The sequence below is a fragment of the Lontra canadensis genome, unplaced genomic scaffold (genome assembly GCF_010015895.1).
Source record: "Lontra canadensis isolate GAN:19392208 unplaced genomic scaffold, GSC_riverotter_1.0 scaffold118, whole genome shotgun sequence".
Classification (NCBI taxonomy): domain Eukaryota; kingdom Metazoa; phylum Chordata; class Mammalia; order Carnivora; family Mustelidae; genus Lontra; species Lontra canadensis.
The window spans coordinates 1,450,900-1,472,577 of record NW_022631112.1 but is presented as its reverse complement, the minus strand read 5'-3'; the positions used below and the strand labels follow the sequence as shown (position 1 = coordinate 1,472,577).

The 21,678-nt window shown below is 43.4% G+C and overlaps 1 protein-coding gene across 5 annotated transcripts in view; it reads right to left on the bottom strand.

The window, feature by feature from the left end:
* The window catches only part of KIAA1549L (KIAA1549 like), a 249,203-nt gene that overhangs the window by 106,727 nt on the left and 120,798 nt on the right, over positions 1–21,678 (bottom strand). Inside the window, exon 2 of one of the 5 annotated variants that reach the window (XM_032840969.1) lies at positions 906–3,401. In XM_032840969.1, the coding sequence (XP_032696860.1) occupies positions 906–3,401 (2,496 nt within the window). Of the gene's footprint in view, positions 1–887; positions 3,402–21,678 lie in introns of those variants that run through there. The other 4 variants (XM_032840968.1, XM_032840965.1, XM_032840966.1 and 1 more) reach the window with 4 other exon arrangements.

Below are 21,678 nucleotides of genomic sequence, written 5' to 3'. Positions count from 1 at the left end.
GCGCGTGTCACTTGTGGTGGTGACAAATGGATGGAATTTGCGGGTTTGCTGGTGAGAAAAGTCTCTGTATTCAGGAACTTGGGCAAAACGGCTCTAGGTTCGTTAAGTCAATTACCCACAGTGAGAACGTCCCTTACAGAAACCTGTGGTTGGCAATAAGGATGTTTAAATTCTGAACGAAGCTCTTTCTCACCTTACGCTGGGGTTCTGTCCTAATAAACCTATCATAAGTTGAAAAATATCATAAATCAGAAATGCATGTAATACACCTAAGCTGGTGTATTAATAATACACCTGGCTTAGCCTAGCCCACCTGAACCGTGCTCGTAATACTTACCGTAGCCTACAGTTGCTCAAAACCATCTGACACAAGCCTGTCTTATAATAAAGTGCTGAATATCTCACGTAATTTGTTGAACACTGTACTAATAGTGAAGGAATAGTGGCGTGGGTAGGAGATGGTTGTATTCGTATCATTGCTGACCTTCATGGTCTCGTGTCTGGCTGGGAGTTGTGCCCTGCTGCCCTGCCTGGCACCACGGGAGAGGACCATACCAACTTATTGCTAGCCCAAATTCAAATCAAATTCAAAATCCAAATTCAAAATTCGAAGTGTGATTTCTACCGAATGCCTATGACTTTTGCACTGCTGTAAGCTGAAAAATTTTAAGTCAAACTCTTTTAAGCCAGAGACTGACTGTACTTTCAAAAAACTCAAGTCAGCAGAGGATAAAGGACAGGACTTTTGGGGACCCCTAACTTGTTCATCACCCTCAAGGTGTGTTTCTGCTCCTTCTAAGCAAAGCCGGGTGTCTGTGTTGAACTTGAAGGTCCTTTGTCCACAGAAGCAGTCCTAACTATTTTGGGGGTACCAGGAAACCAACTACCTGCACGCGTGGCTGCACCTGTCCATTTGTCGGGGCCCCGAGAAGCCAGCAGCACTTTGGATGGGGTCCTGAGTCCGGCCCTGCTTGGTGGAGGAGACTCAGCCGTCATGTGATCTCTCAAAGGACTCTGGAATGGTGGAGAAGTGCTTATCTCAGGAGATGGATAGACATCGCTGGAAATGGAGAAACTCCTATCCATTCCATCTGAAAGCACTTCGTGGACGTGGGCCACGGAAGTCAGTCTTGGAGAGGCTGGCAAAAGAGCAGATGTTGCATGGCCAGGCAGCTGGAGACGGGGATGAGACACAGCGTGTTGGCCTGTGGGTGGGTCCTTTTCAACCTCAGGTGTTTGGAAGTCTCTGGTTAAGGACACCACGTCTGTTTGGTTTCCAACCATGGTAACCTCTGACTGTGGGACAGGCTGGTTGGCGCTGGTACAAAGGGCAGGATGCTGGATGGTGAAGCCTTCTGCAGTCACTAATGGCTCAGCAGTAGCTCTGAGATCTGAAGATTTTATTATTCTGGCAGCTGAAGTTGAACCACTGGGAGGAGGAGTTGAAGCTGAACGAGTTTCCCAACGGGTGGAGTGAACTGTGTGCCCATTTAAATCATAATTTGTCTGCTGCTGCAAGCCAGATCTCATTGGCTGCATGGAGAGGGATCCAGTTTCTGTGGGAAGAGAACTCCTGAAAACATCTGTGGTCGCTGGCTTTAAAACACGTCTCATTGTTGAGAAGTCATAGACCTCAGCGGAGGAGGGAAATGCTGTCACCTGTTGGGACATTGGGACTGGCGACTCAGAGCGGCCTTCTGCGGCTGCAGGAGCCTCTAAGTTGGCGCTGGACGAACAGGGGGTTGGGAGGATAGTCTGGGGACCTTGTACGGACGGCATGGAAGGGAGCGCTGATTCTGAAGGGAGGTTTGTTCTCAGTGTTGTAAGGAGAAAAGATGAAATACGATCCGTGCTGGAATCAGAGGGGAACCCATTTACAGTGTGAAGACTCAGAATGTCTTTTCTTGGAAGGGTCTGGAGAGCAACTGTCAAGTTTGCCTTTTTGTTTTTCTTTAAAACAGCTGTCACGCTCTCTTCCTCCCGCAGGAGAGAGGCCCAAGTTGCAGAAAGGAGATCGGGAGATTTGCTAGAACGGGGGAAGTCTGTAGCTGCGGTCGGAGGGGACCCGCTGGTGCCCTCTTCTTGAGGAGCTGGCTTTTGGGGTGCGGTGGATGGGGAAGCCTGATTCTGCACCAGCTGGGCGAAAGTGGGTGGGGAGGGAGAGTCGGCTGCTGTGATGTTCCATGCCCCAGAAAGGATGGCTTTCCCTTGGCTGGAAGTGGGGAGAGGCAGAGGAGAAGGCACCAACGAGGAAGCCGTGTGTTCTGCAGAAAACTTGGGCCCTTCAGAATTCTCTGGAGTGGCTGGCAAATGCAGTGGGTGAGTGGAGTCATTTGCAGTAGCAGGGGCTAGCTTTCTTGTGGTCGTTTCCACTGCCCCAGATCTTGCAGTCTGGGAAAGCAAAGACACAGCCTCCTGGGTCACAGCGGTGGCTGCTGCACTCTTAGAAGTCGGCAAAGACACCTCACTGTGCACGCCCTTGGCCACCCCAGCTTCCACAGAGTGGGTGGATGTAGGACTTGAAGTCCCTTCTGCCACTGCCTGTGAAGGCGGTCCATTTGGACGCCGAGGAAGACTTCCAGGTACTAGGGGAACGAGAGGCAGGTGGGCCAGTACTGTCACGGAGCTCAACAACTCAGGTGTGGGGGAGCCTGTGGAATGAGGACCTGCTGTGGGGGGCAGCTCAGGCCGCTGTCCTGTGGAGGATCCAGAAAAACCTAGATGAGGGATGTCTAGCAAATCAAGGGCATTTTTGGATGGAGTGTGGTTCATTTCACCAGCGAATGGGATTGGGGAATTAGCTATGCTCTGACTTGAAGAGGAGCCAGGAGGAGCTGTTTGGGGGAAGAAAGGCACTTGGGTGGGTCGTTTGGCTGGTTTAGAAAAGACGATGGAATGAGGTGAGTCAGGAGCCAATGAGGAGGGTGAAGGTGGAGGGAGAAACAGGAGCACGTCTGATAGTGGGGCATGTTGTGTTGTAATGGAAGGAGTCCCTACCCATACTGGCTGAGATGGGTTTGTGGACAAGGAAGGGAGCATGCTGGTGTGAGGCAAACCTGACATGGAGGCTGCGTCTTTTTCCCCTTGAGATCTCGGCTGGACCACAGACTCCGTGGAATCCTTGGAAGGCTCGAGGAAGGCTCTATGGCCACTTCCTTGGTAAGGGGAGGAAGAGAAGTCCCCGTGAGCCCTAGCTCTGCGGTGTGTCTTCGGCGGAGGTGTTCGGGGGAACTGCAGCACGCTCGTGTTGTCAGGGGACGGTCCCAGCACATTCTGGATTCTGGCCGCTGCCAAGGAAGACTGGACTTCTGAGAAAGGCCATGTTGGTGAAATCGGTAACGCTTTCCCGTGAGGAAATGATTCTGGGGTTGGGCTGACTGTTATCTGTAGATTGTCTACTCCTGAGAAACAAAATATCACATGGTCAGGCATCAGCAGATCACCAAGTGCCTGCTTTGGGAGGTCCTGGAGGTCCTGGAGAGAAGGAGTGGGCATGGCAGGCACCGCCCCCATCTCACAGAGCTGTGCCCCAGTGCAGAAGACTCATTAAACATATTCAGACAATGACATCATTACAAAGGTGCAAATGTGGCAGCTACCCGCCGGGGCAGGGATGGTGAGCCACAGTCTCTGATAAAGTCATATTTGAGCAAAGATGCAGAAGACACCTGTGTATCTTAAATCTTTTTTTTTTTTTTTTTTTTTTTTTTGTATCACCTACAGGGGTTGGACTGGGAAACTCACAACCTAGAAAATCAAAGATCAACGTGACCATCTGCCATGGCCAATGACACCAAAATGAACCTGATGCAAGAACCCAAAATGCAAAATGAGAGAATTGTGTATCTGGATGCAAATGTCTTTTTAGGACCCTAAGTTTTCCTCCCTGAAAGATAAGCTATTCACATCCAACGGAGGACTAGAGACACCTCACAAGACCCAGGGTCACTACAAGCACCTCCAGAGAATTCAGACGGTCAGCACCAACATTTCCTGTATAAAGCTGCAGGCAGAAAGGAAAGGAGGGGGCGCTCAAAATGGTGAGCTCTACAGGAAAGGAGGCAAGGACATAACTGAGAAGAAAGCTGGAAATTTCATGCTCGGGAAGAGAAACAATCTTGCCGGATGATTCTCTGGTCTCCCTTTCCATGGTTCTGCCATGTTGATGGTGTTCATGACCGCAGAGGTGGCCAAGTGCCCTTAAGTCATATTTTAAATTAAGAATAAAAAAGAAAATCTACTTTGAGAGCTTTCTCTATTATTACCTAAAAACCTCAGAACTACCTGACAGAAATAAACCAAGGGGAGTTGAAGTTATGAAATCTGGCTTGAAGTGGAGTGGGGTGGGTAGGTGAAGATGGGTGATGTACAGGAGCAAATGTGTGTTTTAGAACAAGCATTCTGGCTATGGAGTGAAGAACAGAACAGACTGGAAAGTGGTGGGCATGGATAACAGGAGAGAACAAAAGGAACCCCTTTGTCCCCACAGTGGTACAGGCATGGGATGGCTGGAAAGTTGTGAAAAAGAGTTGAGCCATGGTAGAGGACTGAAAGAGGTCATCCTCGATGATCCCTTTCAATTTTCAGATAATCTAGTTCTTTAAATGTGTGTGTGTGTGTGTGTGTGTGTGTGTGTTTTAATGGCTGCAATTTCTCCTGTATGCCTCCCATTAAGAGGTGAGGTCTATGTCTCCTCATCCTGGAGCTGAGTGGCCTGAGACCATTCAACCAATTACCGTATGGTGGAAGCAATGCCACATGACTTCCAAGGCTACCATCACAAAAGGCCAGACAGCTTCCACTTGGCCTTTTGGAAGGCTTGTTCTCCATATATTCCTTCACTCTTCCTCCTGGAACTAGCCACGACTCTGTGAGCAACCCAAGCCACCTGGTGAGGCCATGTAAGTACTCCAGGCAACAGTCCCAGCTGAGCCAAGATTCCCAGTCATCCCTGCCCAAGCACCAGCCATGTGACTCAGAAGAAGCCTCCAGGTAATTCTAGTCCCCAACCGTTCAAGTCACCCTGGCTGTTTCAGTCTTCCCTACTGTGTCCCCAAGAATCATGAGGCAGAGATAAGCCATCCTCACTGTGCTCCATCTGGATTCCTGAAACCATGAGCATTATAAAATGGTAGCTTTTTACCACACTAAGCTAGGGGTGGTTTACTATGCAGCAATAATAACAAATGATACAGGATTGTGTCCCTCACTTCTGGGAAATGAACCTCTATAGCTTTAATGAGATTCTCAAAAGGATTCAGAAGCCAAAACACAGCTAAGAACTCTTCATTTAAATGAAAATTACTTCTGCTTTATACACAAGATTTTAAAATTATGTCTATACTAATAAATAAAATATACTTGTATTAATTGATGTATCATGGAAGGGGTAAAAGGGAAGAAAAAATTTTAGGGGGAGAGGAGAGGTAATTTATTAAGAAGGGAAAAGTAAATTAGGAGAAGTAGGGCAAAACCAAATTACAGAAAGCTTAAAACACTCAAAAAAGGCAGTGAAGTCGAAGTGTGATATGGGATGGATATAGGAGTACATTGGACACATTCTACAGTGTTCCTGTGATCCTTGTCTCTTGGTGGTCATGCCTTTGTGTGACCCCTCTTCTTGAGTATGAGCAGGACCTGTGACTTGCTTCTAACCAACAGAATATGGCAAAGTGATGGGATATCACACTTGTGATTATATTATCTAAGACTTAGTCTTGCTAGTAGACTTGCTCTCCTTGACGGCCTGATGAATTGAGAAGGCCCTACTGGGAAAACCCATGTGGCAAAGGATTACGGGCAACTTCTAGAATTGCAGGCAATTTCCAGGAACTTCCCCAGCCAAGCAGCCTCTCAGAGCTGAGGATGGCTTCCCATGGACAGCCAGCAAGAAGCTAGGACCTCCAATTATGGACACCACAAGGAAATGAATTCTGCCAATAACCTGAGTGAACTTGGAAGTAGTTCCTTCCCCAGCCAAGCCTCCAGATGAGAACATGGCCCAACTGACAAGACAACTGCAGCCTTGTAAGACCTCTTGCAGAGAACCCAAAGAAACTGTGCCCATGGAAACTGGGAAATCATTAATGCATGTTATTTTGAGCCAGAAATTTGTGGTAATCTGTTATACAGCAACAGAATCAGACAGACAAGTTGGAATGTTGCTATGAAACAGGTTGTATTCTTCTGTTTAAGTCCCATTTTTCACTTGATCTTAACCAAAAGGCCGAGGAGTGATTTAAGTCCCATTTTTCAAAGAGAAAAAGAAGCAACACCATTCTAATCAAATTACTGAATTCTTTTTTTCTTAATGAAATCTGACTCTCCAATCCATCCCCTTTTCTTGTCCAAAACCCCTAACTTTCTTCTACTTAGAATAACCTGAACTACTCTTTGCAGAAAACTGTGGTAACAGTCTTGTTAGTTAAAAAAATGCACAGAAAGCAATGATATGTCCCACATACTAGAGGGGGAGATGATAGACAATGGTGTTTTCTTGCATAAGCCCCTAACCAGCGATCCTTTCTGAACGTTAAAAATATCACTCATTCTAAAGAAACCCCACAAAAACACAAAAACAAAAACATAAAACAAGTTATCACTCACTCTAGGGACAAGCCAACAATTACCTGTGTTTGGACAGTGTGTCTCACCAAGGGACTTGTATTCTAAAGAATTTTAAAAGGAAATAGCTTAAATGGTAAAACATTTAAGGAGGTTCTGGATAAAGAAAGACGAGGAGCAGAGGTGGATTTATGATAGAAATAACTTGCTTACTAAGTTTGCATGGAGTCCCATCAGGGCTAAACTTACCCTTGAACTGAAGTTCATTAACTAATGAAACATAATAGGGGTTGCTAGGAAGTGCTTGGCCAGGTTGGGAAGCAGAATGTGAGAAATGGTGAGAACTGCCTCCCTAGTCTCCCCAGACCTCGAGCCCCCACGGGTAACACCCAGATGCCTAATGATGAGTTGTTTGAGCCTCTGTCCTCCCGAAGCCCTTCACACTGGCAGCGCATCGTTCCCACTACTTGCACAGAATGCCAGACCTGGTCTCCAGGGCTGTGTGCTCAAAGTATTCCCATGGCATAGCCTACAAACCTGAACCTCATAAAAGCCCATACGTACGTCAGGCTCCCCTGCTGCTTTTTCTCTGCTCTGAACTTCTCTCTTCAGTCCCTCTGACTGTCAGTCCCTTATGCATGGCTATTTTTGTCCCAGACCCCAGGAGAGACCCTCCTTTCCAAAGTCATCAGAGTCTCCTACTTAAGAAATATTCTCCATTCAAGATCCAAGGGCCTTCCAGTGCTGCCCTGGATGGCTTCCTAGTTTCCTTCGACTACTGGAAGGTGGCCGTAGCCATAGCCCTTTCCCACTCAGTACTTCCTTCCTTTGCCTGCTGGAGACACCAAGGAGAAGGAGCCCTTCCCACAGTCATCCTGGGACACTTTGCCAACCACGGTCATGAAGCCATCCGCTTTGTCCCGTTCACTGCCACCAGCAGGTTTTCTTAATTGCAACACTTAAAAAAAAGCAAACCTTATCAACAGCAGCTCTCGAATGAAAGAAACTAAGACAACCAGTTAATAAACAAGTATCCCAAACCCCTCGTCCTTGTATGTCAGAGAAAAATACCTGCAGCTTTCAATCAGGCCTCAGGGTCGGACTGCCTGGATTCAAATCCTGGATTCAAACCTCTCTGTGCCTCTCCCTCATTTGTAAAATGGGGACTATTCCAGTACCTACCTCATGGTAACTACATTACCATGAAATTATTTTAAGTATTAAGATGAGGTCATTCAGGGACGCCTGGGTGGCTCAGTCAGTTGAGCATCCGACTCTTGATTTCGGCTCAGGTCATGATCTCAGGGTCGTGATATCAAGCCCTGCATCAGGCTTCGGGCTCAGCGAGAAGTCTGCTAAAGTTTCTCTCTCCCTCCCTCTCCCTCTGTCCCTCCCTGTGCGGCGTGCTCTTTCTCTCTAAAATAAATAAATACATCTTTAAAATGAGGTAATACATGTAAAGTCCTTAGAATAGTGTTTGGTACATGGTGTTCCCAAAACGCTAGCTATTACTGATATTGTTCTTGTTATCATTACTTGTTTAGTCCAGCATAGGCATGAATGGACTTCCTCAGAGGCCTCGGATGCTCGTCAAAACTCAGAAATGCCTTGCAGATCGTGCGCTGTCACAACACCACACGACTGTGAATCCCCTATGGTTTGCAGAATCTTGTCATACCTTCATCCCACCTTGTTCCTCACAGTATCTGGGAGGTGCAGGATAAAAGTTCTTACCTCGATTTTACATGCAAGCAAACCATGCCCCAGGGAGGTTAAAAGCTGGCTCCGCCAAGGTCACATGGACAACTACCCTATAGACAAGTATGACTCATGTCCTCTGACTTCAGAGCCAAAGCTCTCCGATCTGTGTGGGAAGGAGTGGGTCTTCCTCCATCCCCAGGTCCAGAGAGGGCTCCATCCTCCCAGAGGGACCCCAACAGTCTGGAGCCCACATGGCAGCCTGAGTGTGTCTCCTGAGTGTAAGGCCGAGTCTCCTTTTGGTGCTGCTTTGGCAAACATTACTGAGCATAGCTCTACGTCACCAAGACCTCGATTCCCAGAAGGTCAACAGAGATGAACTGAGCAGCACCTCTCTGTGGAAGCACCCACCCCGACCCACGGTTCTGAAGTGTGGCGCCTGGGACATTCTTCTTGACACGGTTTCTCTTGGGGCTTTTTCAATGTGCTGGTTAAACACAATCAGACTGCCATTCCTTGAAGCGATGCCAGAAAATAGAAGACTATGTTTATTGCTTCTGCAGAAGCTTTTTAACTATCAAAGCTCTTTCACAGCAATTTTCTTAAAAAAAAAAATATATATATATATATATAGCTTTCAAATCCTTTGTGAACAGGTTTAAAAATAAAATTGATTTCCTCCTTATGACAGTAATACATTTACTCTTTTTCATTTTTTTAAAGTCTCACTTTATGTGATCATTACAGAAACTTTAGAAACAATGGAGTTGAAGGAAAAGAGTCCCACACATCCCGCAGCGCCAGCCACCGGCATGTCCCACCATGTCGGGAGAAACCACAGTTCACACTGTGATGAACTGTGCTTCTAGATTTCATTCTTGGAAGAGCTTTGGTTTATGTGTTTTCAGACCTGTGATCACACTGCACATTCAACTTTGCACCTGCTTTTGGTCTTTTTACATTATTTTAAGGCATTTTTTCATATTGGATAAGGCTGCATGTTTTTCCCGGTAAGACAAGGTATTATAATTTGTTTAACTGCCTCCTGATGCAGGTTATTGGGGTGCCTTGGGTGGCTCAGTCGTTAAGCGTCTGCCTTTGGCTTAGGTCATGATCCCAGAGTCCTGGGATTGAGTCCCACATCAGGCTCCCTGCTTGGCGGGAAGCTTGCTTCTCCCTCTCCCACTCCCCCTGTTTGTGTTCCTGCTCTCACTCTCTGTCAAATAAAATTTTTAAAAATCTTAAAAAAAATAAAATATAGGTTATTGATACATTTTCAGTTTTATAAATAATAGCCTCATCTCCTCCCAATTCTGTCATCATAATTACATTGTGGCAGGTGGGACAGCTGTAATGACCCCCTCTTATGGACAAGGTCACCACCCACATCTAACTTGAACACCATCTGCATCAGAAGTAAATCAATGGGACTTGGGGTCTCTCTCCTTCCCCTCCACTCTGCCATCATCCTGATTCTTTCTGATAAGGTCATTCATAAGTTTAAAAACTTCACCCCAGGGTGCCTAGGTGGCTCAGTCCGTTAAAGGTTCAATTCTTGATTTCAGCTCAGGCCATGATCTCAGGGTTGTGAGATCGAGCCCTGTATTGAGTACTTTGTCAGGCTGAGCGTGGAGCCTGCTTCAGATTGTCCTTCTCCTTCTCCCTCTGCCCCTCCCCACTCACACACTCTCTTTGAAACAAAAACAAAAACAGAACCTCACCCCACTGTTTAGACAGCCTAAACCCAACCATCGAAAGATTAACCACCAAAAACTGATCCTCCAAAACAGGATAATCCTATCAGCAAACTTTTCCAAACCTTCCCATTCGTTTTTGCTATTTCATTCTAACAGCCCTAAGGGGAGTTGAAACCATTTTAATCATTAGACAAGAAAGACTGGAGGTATAGGAAAGTCTGAGCCAAATGGAAAGCAGTAATAGCGCCTTAGAAAGTTGGGCAAAAGGAGTATTACTGGACTTCACCCCATGTTGAAAATGTAAATGAAAACTGCTTCTGAGTGATTGTCTCATAATTAAGATATCACTGTTTCCACAACTCGTCATTTTTAGCTCTATTAGAGTACTTTCTCCTTTCTGTTTAGAATTATAGCCAATTACCTCCCTTATTTGCTCAATCACTTAGCCATTTAACACCCAAATCCTTTCTCAGATAATCCCTCCCTTATTCAGATGAACACTGTAACCCTTACTGGGAAGATGGTTAGGTGTCCCCGTGAAGGGTTTGGGATCTAGAATCAGAGCCGCTGGCTTCACAGCCACCCCCCGCCTTGTTCCAGCTGTGCCAACTTAGGCAAGTTACAGACCTCTCTGTGCCCGTTTGCCCCTCACACAATGCGTGTAGTAATAATCTCTGTCTTACGGGTCATCTTGAGGCTGAATGGCATTAACCCACGTGGAATATTTGGAACACACCCTGGTACGTGGGCAGCAGTCAATACAATGTTACTTCCCATGATGGTCATCAGGGAGCACAAAATCTAATTAAGAGGGTTCAGAGTCATGCCTTTTTTCTAAACTATGGTAACAGGAAATGATTATACTCCTACTTCGTGATAAACTTACTCAAACTTCTCAGGCGCGGTTCACATCTCTTACAGTGAATCCCTTGTCTCCAGCTGTAATTCTGCAATGAGTGCCTGGTGATCCACCAGGCTTTCCTGGCATTAGTAAAGGCTCACTGAGCCTCTGCATCGGGTTTCTCCCCTGAAGTCTGCTTATTCCCACAATCAAGCATGTGGTTTTTGAAATGACTTACTCGGCACAGTTGCAAAGTAAACACTTTCCCATTAAGATTGCTTACAAACCGGGCACGTGAATCTCACCACAGCATAGGCTGAGATGCAGAGAGGGAAAGGCAGAGGCAGAACAAGAGGTTCTTGCGTACATGTTCTCAGAATAAAGAAATACACATATATAAGGGAATAACTTTCATAACCCAAATTAATCCAGAAATGAGCAATTGAAACAAATTAACATAGGAAAAAGGAGGCACTATTGAAAAAGGCACCAGGACCAGAAATATTTGGCTGAGTTCTACCTACCTTTAAAAAAAACAAGGTGATGCTAACATTATTAAACTAATCAGGCCTTTGAGATATATGAAAACATCCCTGATTCATTTTATGAAACCAGTACTGCTTTAATATCAAAATCCAAAAAAAGATATATTAAGGAGACAAACAATAATCAAAAATGTAAAGAAATGCAGGGCAGCCAAGCAAAAATGTGGTGGGGGGGAGGAAAAGATTACAGTAAAAAGTAGAAACCCATGTATACTCCAGGATCACATATATGCAATTTTATAAAAAATGTATGTTTTTATATAATGATAAATAATTTAATGCACAAATGATCAATTAATAACTCAAAAATTTATAAAGTCCATGACATTCCACACAGCACACAAGCACTGAACAAAACATACTAGACACAAAAAGAGAATGTTAAGACTTTTCATTGCATTTGAGGTGCAAACAGTATAATCCTACGCCAAACTCAGCTCTCTTCAGTGTTTTCCTAAAGGTTATTATTTGCAACCCCAACATTGTGTCATCTCATTGTTATTCATGATAGGCAGAGACCTTCCCCTTCACTTTGCATCTCCAGAGTATTTTGTTAGATTGAAAAGACAATAGTCCCGTATTAGGAACATCTAGACAAACTGACCGTCTCTAAAACTGAGAACAAGCCAAGGAAACCATGTCCCAACAACTGTTCCCATAAATATTGGTTCCACGAGACACTCTGAGGGCACAAGGGTTTTGTATCCAAAATAGCTTAGGAAATCTCTTCCAAGAGATTCACAGTACAGACAAGGACCCCAAAGTCTCCAAAAGACTTACAGTAAACAGATGTTATATTTAATCTAGAAAATCCCCAAACGAGTTGACTGTGGAACTCTTTCTTCTTTTTCTTTTTTGCATGATACCAACTACTACCCCAAGGAACCACCGCTCTGAAGAACACCTTGGGGGAATTCTAACTTGAAATCCTTTCAGGGTATAAAGTCATTGCCCTTGAGCAATTTCAGATGCAGAAAAACCAAAGAAGAGCTGACCAGAGGACTAAACCCATCCTGGAATCTGAAAACATGCTCTTTGAAATTACACAGCTGGCCTGGCCTGTTTCACTGTCTGTTTCATCAGACTTATTCATGGACTCTTCTACTGATGTTCATCCCTTGAGACCACATAAGGCTGAGTACTAAGAGATCTGTAAAGTTCTGTGTAACAAATGTAAGGGACCATCATTATGCAGACCAGCTCTAATGTCTTTTTGGGGTATTAAGTTGATTTAGGTAAAATGATAATATCAGCAGCTGGATTGTTTTCCCCCTGGACTGGAGACACACAAGAAAAATGCTCTACTGGGAAGGCTGTGTGACACCCCATGGATACTGATACAACTAAACTTTGAATCTCTGCAGGTGTCTGTGTGGGGGCCAAGAAGCAGAATATGCTGCCCCTATTCATGTCAAATATTATTATTCATCTTTAATTCATATTCATTGATGACTGATATAGACATAAGTTTTACTATCACATAAGTGATATTCATTAGTTATGAATATCGCTACCAGAATTTGTTAATTCAGATGTTTACAAAAGGAAATTATCAACCAACTCTATTAGGACTGAATAACAACTAAACTAACCACCTTTAAGGTAAAAAAGAAGAAAATATTTATCGTAAGTAAGTAATTTTCAAATCCTTCAGAAGTGCCAAAACCCAAAAAGACAGCCAATATGCTCACAGCAAGTAAATTTCACAAATTGTTTGGTCTAGTGTTTACATATGGGGTCATACCAAGGTAGCTTTTTTTTTAATTCTATAATTTAGAAGTTTCTGAGACTACATATTCTCTCATTTGGTATAGAATGGTAAGATCTACCTATTTTAATTTTAAATTTATTCCATCAAGAAAAGTTTCACTTCAATCTCCCAGTGCCTTGGTTTATCTAGTAATAACCCAAATCGTTAGACATAATTGTTCAGCATTGGCAATGGGTGTTCCTTCATCCTTCTCAACACCAGGACAATCTGTGACTAACAACAGATGAGATGTCTGGCCCAGAAGTCGGGGTGCCCATAAAAGGGAAGCAGAATGCTGGTGCTCTCCCCACCTGGCCTACCCAGAACAGATTCAGATCTTGTCCAGGAGGAGCCTAGGACAGACTGCACACCATTTGGTCAGCGGGGGGGGACATGCCAAGTGTATGTCTCTGTAACTGCCATCTGTGTGAAAGACAAGAGTCCGCAATAAAAGTACCCTACCACAGATGTGAGACTTATCCTCCCTACACTCCTTTCATTAATCCGAGTACCTACTGTGTGCCAGATACTAGAACTTCCTGAATGTTTCCTATAGTCCACTTCTGTCCTGTTTACAAATATGAACACATTTCATCCTCACAACACTACTATTAGGAAGATGCTTGTGGTGGTTAATTTTAAGTGTCAAATTAAATAGCAGGTGAAACAGGCCTCCCATCCATGCACAGTGGGGTATTTGGAACCACAGGTAGGAAAATAAAAACCAGAGCAACTCAGGGTAATCTAAATTCCAGTTGACCTGTAAGCAGGACACCAGGACACACCAAACACCCACGTGCCAGGCACGTCTATCCCTACTGTCTTGGATCATCATGGTAAAGAAAAGGCATACCAGCAGGGGGCCCCTGGGAGGCTCAGTAGGTTAAGTGTCTGCCTGTGGCTCAGATCTAGCCCCACATCAGACTTGCTGCTCAGCGGGGAGACTGCTTCTCCCTCTCCCTCTGTGCTCTCTCTCGCTCTCTCTCACTCTCTCCTTCACTCTCAAATAAATTTAAAAAAAAAAGTCTTAAAAAAAATGTCTCTTGAAGTCAAGAGTTTCTCTAGCTTACAATTTTCCACACCTCTTGCTCCAGTATAAATTTAAATCCACGGCTTCTTGAAGTTAAAATGTACATTATTATCCTCCAGATAAATAACATACATTTCTATCTTCTACCCTGAATGGTTAGTGCTATTATTTTCACAGTAAATAATTGTAAGAACCACTGCCAGTGAACTAGTGGCATGTATTGTTGACTTCTTACAAATACCAAGAAGAATTAAATGTTTCTTGTGGCACATTGGTTGGATTGTTAATTACTTGTAATTGAGCCTCAAATCCTGGCTCTTTTCAAAAATAAAAATAATCAATAATAACAAACATGGCACTGTAGCATAATATAGCATATTATATAGCCTCCATTAAGATCTATTTTCTCCCTAACTGGATGGAAATATTGAATAATTTAACCTAAAACCTATTTCAGTAAAGTGAATTTGTTGGCTGAATTGTTTGTGTGGTAGTGATACACATGTCTTTATTGCAAAATTTGAGGATTTATATCAGGCAGTTCCCTCTTTTCAAAACAGCCAGTCTACTTAAGAATGAATTCCCCAAGAAAAAGTGCTACACGTGTGAAAATATGTAATTTAAATTAGTGTCAGAACTATTGGGAAAAAATGAAATTTAATAACAAAAGTAAAGATTACTTTATAGCTTTAATTGCAACCTTAGAGCATTTTAATGGTGCTAAACAATGAAACTAACTATATAATGTCAAAGCAACTAGAAAGCAAAAGACTATTTATTCTGTGAATCCATAAAACAGGGAATGTTACAGCTCCTGGGCTTATAGACACTTTACACAGGATAAGACCAGAGCCAATCTGCTTGAAAAGCAATTAACAGAGCAGATTAACACAAAGAGTCTCCAAGATGTAGTCAACTCTGCTGTGATTTTATCTATGTCGATGAACTCAAAGATACAATTAATGTATGATAAAGATCATACTCAGGGGAAGTAGTAGAAGCTTCACACAGAGCCAGGAGTTCTGGAGTCCCATCATGGTTCTCCTACCTGGTCCCTTTTAGACACGAAGCAAATCACTTTGCCTGACTGGGCCCCATGTTCCTACTCTCTAACATAAGAGGGCAAAATCAAGTCATCAGTAAGAGCCCATACATTGTGACATGGCTAAAGTCAAGAAATCATTTTCAAATAGTTTTATCCCCCTAGACATAGATTAATCTTACCCAACAACATTTTTTTCTTTTGCCATGTCCTTTAAGTGTCTTTTAATCTCCAGATTTCCCTCTCCTTTCCTTCTGTTTGCTTACAACCTATCTGATGAAGAACTTGTGTTTGCACAGTTTGCGCTGGGCCGATGCACGCTCATGGTGCAATTCAGCATGTTCCTCTGTCCTCTGCATTTCCTTTAACTGGACCATTGGCTCCAGAAATGAAAATATTTAAGTCTGCACTTTTATTAACTTATCATACTTCAAAATGGAAGTCAGTAACAACAACAGGAAAGCATTTAAACATTGTCTGTATGAACCACACCCCCACTCTTCCTCATTCACCTAGAGCAGTACCCCTTTGCAATGAGGAATAAAATGATGGCCATGTACTCTATGAACACCAAGGTACCTATGCCTTAGAGATACAGATTTTATCCCAGGTCTGAGCTTTGCAAAGGTTGTACATTTGTCTCCTTTATTTTAGACCTATAGCTTCCTTACCTACAGAGCTGTTATATAATAAGGTGGGGCTGCCATGGGGAGACTGCCATCAGTAACCATTCGCGGAAGAAGGCTTTGGGCAGAAATAATAAAAATATGCTGCCTTAGAAGTTTAAGCCCATCTCTCCTGGCAAAATGAGCTCCAGAAGGCAACTTAAAAAACAGCAACCAGTAGGAAAGGCAGAAAGGAAGAGATGTTTCCTAGCATCATCGTCGAGGAAACAATGGTGCCAGCAGCCATTACAGCTGCATCATCTGCAAAAATGAGCCCTCCGTAGGCAGAGCAGATGTTCCAAAGCTGTGTCATTTGTAAATATAGATGAGAAATGTAAACTGAAGATGTGACCTCACTCACTATCATATTTGAGGGTAACAGCAATTAGGAACATTGAATGTAATTTGAGCTGAGACTGCAAGGATCTTTTTTCTAGTCCAAATATAACTGCAGAAAACATATTTTCAAAAAGTAAAATAACTCTCACTGTTGCCTGCCACCACACAGTTGCAAAGTGAGCCAGGTGAATTGTGAGGCTCCCAGGCAAACATGGCTGATTCATCTTTGCTGAAAGAGCGGTGGATTCCTCAGCCACAGGAGAAATTAAAGGCTGGCCTGGACTTAGGTCAGGAAGTAAGAAGAGTTTTTTTAAAGGAATGAATAATTGGGAAGAAAAGGGCAGAGGAGGGCTTTTATTATGTTGTCTTTCAAAATTTCAGGGAATTAGGAATAATGGCTTCACACATCCCTTCTCCCTAAGGAAAGTATGAGGAAGGAACAATGGTAGACATCTGGGCCTCCATTTCTTGCTCAGAGATGGCTAATGAGTCACGTCTCAAAGGTTGGTTGCCTCCAACTGATTGGCAGTGACTGCCTGACCTGTTGTGGAGGATTCTAAAGGCAGTCCTGGTTCAGCAGGGAAGCATGCTGGGATCAATTAGTAATGTCTGCTATGGGTGCTGTACTTGTGGAATGACAGCCAAAAGTGGACAGATATTTAGCATCCTGGAAAAGGTGATCTCTAAGGTTACTCCCAGCATCTAGCCTAGGTCCATTCGTTTTCAGAAAATGAAACCAGGCCCAAGGGTGACTAAGTGACTTGACCAAAGTCTACCACTGGGAAAGTGTGAATGAGAGACTGCTCTTGGGTTCCCTCTGACAGAGCTCTTTCCACCACCAGACATATCATGTTAGTTTTCTGAAGCATCAACTGAGAGACTGAGAAGGAGAGAAAATGAAAGGAGGAGAAGAAAAGGGAGGAGGTGAAAGTATGACCAAATGAAAAAGAGAAAGAAATCAGCAGGATTCATAGACAGGGGCCAGGAAATAGACATCATTTCCAGGCTATCGGTGGGATGCAAATAAGCCATTTCCACAGCTGGTGAATCAAGGACATTAACGATTTCCTCCTTGCCACCCACCCGAGAGAACCTCTGTATCACCTGCCCCTCTCTCTGAGCATCAGCTCTCATAGCCCCAGCTGAGAAGACTGCTCATCACATGACTGTGGCTTCTTGACCACAGATGCTTGGACCAGGAATGGATAACTGGTCCAATCTGGTCTAACTGAACTTTTCCCCAGGAATTTGAAAAGTGGGACCTGGAGACCTTGTCATTCCATGTCGGATGCTTGCCTAGGGAAGTGACAGAAGACAGGAAGCCATGTTTGGTACACATATATGCCACAACAAAGAACGCTGATTTGGAAAGAGAGAACAGAAGAGATGAGATGACTTCCAAGTGTGACACTCACAAGAGAGAAACTTAGAGAGATTAGCTGCTCTAGTTCCACATTTCAGGCAGACTCAGCCGTACTCCAACCACTGGGTTCCATGAGAGATCCTTGAATGCTTTCCTAAATAGAAGGCTTTTTATTTTTGTTCAGGTGTATTCTGCTCCTTGCAAGCAAATATAACTCCTGATTAGGTCAATTAAACTCTGCTTGGTTTCCATTTTCTGAATGTAGTAACACTGCTGTAAGGGAGGGGAAGATGAGAAATGGTATTTTATTAGGCGTTCAAATGTTCTTAGGAAATCCAAATTAATACAGTAACATTTCCTTCTATCCACTAAGTTAAGCATTTGGGCAAGAAATCAAATTAATAAGATATTGGTTTATTAAAATCTATTTTGACCATTGGCTCCACAGATCAAAGTGAAACAATTTACATCATTTATTTATTACCACGCATTTCCCACATAACCAATCGAGAGTTTGGGCAGCAAAATCCTGAAAACATGGCAGCCATTTGCTATTCACAAGTTACTAAAAATCCCAGATGGTAAAGCCTTTAAAATCAACTGCAGGAAAAATCAGTGTCTGTCTCCTGAGCAAGATTCTAGAGCCATAAAATTGGCTGGTGGCGTACAAAGAGTTCATAAAACTGTGATTAAGAAAAGCACCAGCAAGTGCTTAGGCAAAGCCTGTTGAAAGACTACTCCACAGGCTCCTTGTACACAGACAAAATGATACCAAGTCAGGAGAAATCAACTTTTCTAAAAGATAATTCACTTTTGCAGACTTTTGTAGATTTTGTAGATTTTCAGTGAAGTCCTCCAAATCTGGCACAGAAAATGAGAACAGTGAGGGGAAACCCACTGGCGATGTCACCAAGGCCAGCGTTGACAATGGAGATCTGTAAAAAGGGTTGATCGGTCTGTGGCATCCGCCACACATTCTGGTAAACCAATTCTCCAGACTAAATTTTTCATTGTTTTAGATTTTTTTAGTTTATTTTTTTATTTTTAGTTTAGTTTTTTAGTTTAGATTCATCTAGTTTTGCTGAGTGTATTCTTCCTCTAGCTGACTCCAAAACCATGTTTAAGTTTAATCTCTAAGGAGATAAACCTCCAGCATCTTCCAGGTTGTACATCTTTCAGTAAACTCCACTTTCTAAGCAAGGTGCCCTTGTCACTGGTGCAGAGAGAGCTGTAGCTTCATTTCCCTTTGTTTACCTCCTTGGACACCTATCTGTCCAGAAGCTTTAGACCGGGGTATGAATAAAATTATTCAGAACAGTTGGGGCAGTCCTGATTTCCACTCTCAGACAGTAGAGGGTTTTTTACAAGGTAAATGACTCATAAATGGCCATTTTATCCAGCTGTGGAAGATACCTTTGGAACATCTGTCTAGCACACAGCCCCTTCTCTACAAAATATTCTCTTTTAAAAACTTTAAGATGGTTTGCTACCATCCTCTATTGCCAGCTGGCAATACCAGGCCCAGGGGATGTCCTTCACTCCTGGCCTTGCTCCAATCAGGCCATATCTGGACCACAGAGTCTTCTGTTGGTTGTGTGTGGGACTCCAACTCCACGTTGGCTACTTATACCAGAGAAAGTACCACGGACCCAGAGAAACATAAAGGAGAAGACAGAGAGAGAAGCAGAAATGAGAGAAGGTGTGGGGCAAAGAAAGCGGGACAGAAGGGCGAGACAGAATAGGAACTTGGTCAGCCCTTGATATAATGGTTCTTCTCTCACCAGGCCCAGATGTACCCTCTCCTGGGATGTACCCTCTGCAGCCTTCCAGGAAAACCCCCATCTCTGATTCAGCTCATGCAAATGTCAGTAGTAACCAAAGGCTTGACCATCCAAGCCTTATGCACAACTGCAAACCACCACCACCCCCAACTTTGTGAGGAAAAACTCCTATATCTCCACAGTATAAGATTCCACTTCTCTATCAGAGAGTCTTTGACTGAGTTGGAAATACTTACTTTATTTCCATTTTACCCATTTTTGTAGTCCCAAATACCTCATAACACCTGAAATTCACTTTTTCTTCAAGATGCTTGATAATATTTTATTATAAGTCTAGAGACTGAAATGAAATATTCCCAGCTGACACTTCTGACTGTTGTGTGGGGAGAACCTGGGAGAAGGTTGTCCTTCTATCCTCTGTCCCTCATGTCCTGAGGTCAACTGCACCACATCATCAATAGAACACTGTGGGGAGGGGGCCAGGGCCAAGGTGTGACACAGATAAAGGTTGCACAAGCTCAAGTTTCTCTTCTCTGTGCAATGGGCTTTTAGGGTTTTTTCACTCTCTCTTTTCTCTCCCACCCAGTTTCAGTGGGTATGAACATGAGCCCTACGATCTGACAGACAAGATGAAAATCCCAGCTCTACATATACTTGCTGTGTGACCTTGGGCAAGTCACTTTACCTCTCTCTGTGCCTCAGTTTTCTCACCTATGAACTACCTCCCTCACATAGTTGGTGTAAGAAGTGAAAGAGACAAAATGTTAAAAGGGTTTAGAATAGAGCCTGCCACAGAGGAGATAAAGGAGAAATGGCATGCGCACGCACACACACACAAATGGAGTGTTAATCATAATAAAGAATGAAATCTTGCCATTTGCAACAACATAGATGGAGTGGGAGGGTATAATTACCCTGAGATCCTAAGTGAAATAAGTCTTGCAGAGAGGGGCACCTGGGTGGCTCAGTTGGTTGAGTACCCAACTCTCAGTTTGGGCTCAGGTCATGGTCTCAGGGTTGAGAGATCAAGCCCTGCTTTGGCTCCCCACTCAGTGTGGGGTCAACTTGTCTCTCTCCCTCCCCCTTTGCTCCCTCCCTGCTTGAGCACCCATGTGCACATGCTCTCTCTCTCAAATAAATAAATGAATAAGGTTTTTAAAAAAGAAGTGACTCAGGGAAAGACAAATACCATATGATTTCATTCATATGTGCAAACAAAGAAAAAAAGAGACAAATAAAAAACCAGACTCTTAAATATACAGAACAAACTGACGGTTGGGGAGGGAATGGGTGAAAAAAGTAAAGGGGATTAAGGGTACACTTACTGTGATGAGCACTGGGTACTGTACAGACTTGCTGAATCACTATATTGTATACCTGAAACTAATATAACATGGCATGTTAATTATAATGGAATTTTAAGAATAAATAAATAAAATTTTGCTTAAAGATATTATTTATTTAATAGAGAGCGCATAAGCAGGGGGAGCAGCAGGCAGAGGGAGAAGCAGGCTCTCTGCTGAGCAAGGAGTCCCATGCAGGACTTGATTCCAGGATGCCGGGATCATGACCTGAGCCAAAGGCAGACACTCAACCAACTGAGCCATCCAGGCGTCCCTATTTTTTTTAAAAGATTGGCAATCCTTTGCAGATAGGTGTGACCATCTGACTGAGTTCTCACCAAAGGAATGTGAATATAAGTAAGGCTCTTTTCTTACAAAGAAGAAGAAAATGCTGTCCCTGTACTCTTGCATACCCTTCCTTTGGGTTGGGACAGAAGACACGTAACTGGTAAGCCAGCTTCTACTGTATAAACAAGGAGCACATCTTAGGAAATTGCTGAACAGTGAGAGAAAAGAACCTGGGTCTCTCTGGATGGCTTCACAAAGCAGAATGAGCTCCTTGCATTGAACCTTCTTTCTTTGGAATATTAATGACACAGAAATAAACCAGATGATCTGGAAAAAAAACGGCTATAATATTCATTAATCATGACCACCACCGCAGCATGGGAAGGTAAATATTGTAACAAAATGCTGGCTAAATTCGAAAGTCTAAATGTGTTTATTTAAAAAATAACAATGATGCCACTGTAGCATAATTATTATCCCCGTCCACTAAATTGGCAAGCATCCAGTCACTCTGAGAAAAATGCCAGGATATCTACCCTTCTTGTCTACTTTTAAATCTAAATCTGATCATCCTTCAGTGAAGATTTCTTGCAATAATATAACCAACTAAACGATCCAGCCACTGGAATTGTGCCAAATCATCTACCATGTTAAAATCAGAATATTCTGAGATAGGCCTACACCTACAGCTGTACATTATCAAGATTATACAGGAGAAATGGCTAACTAGCT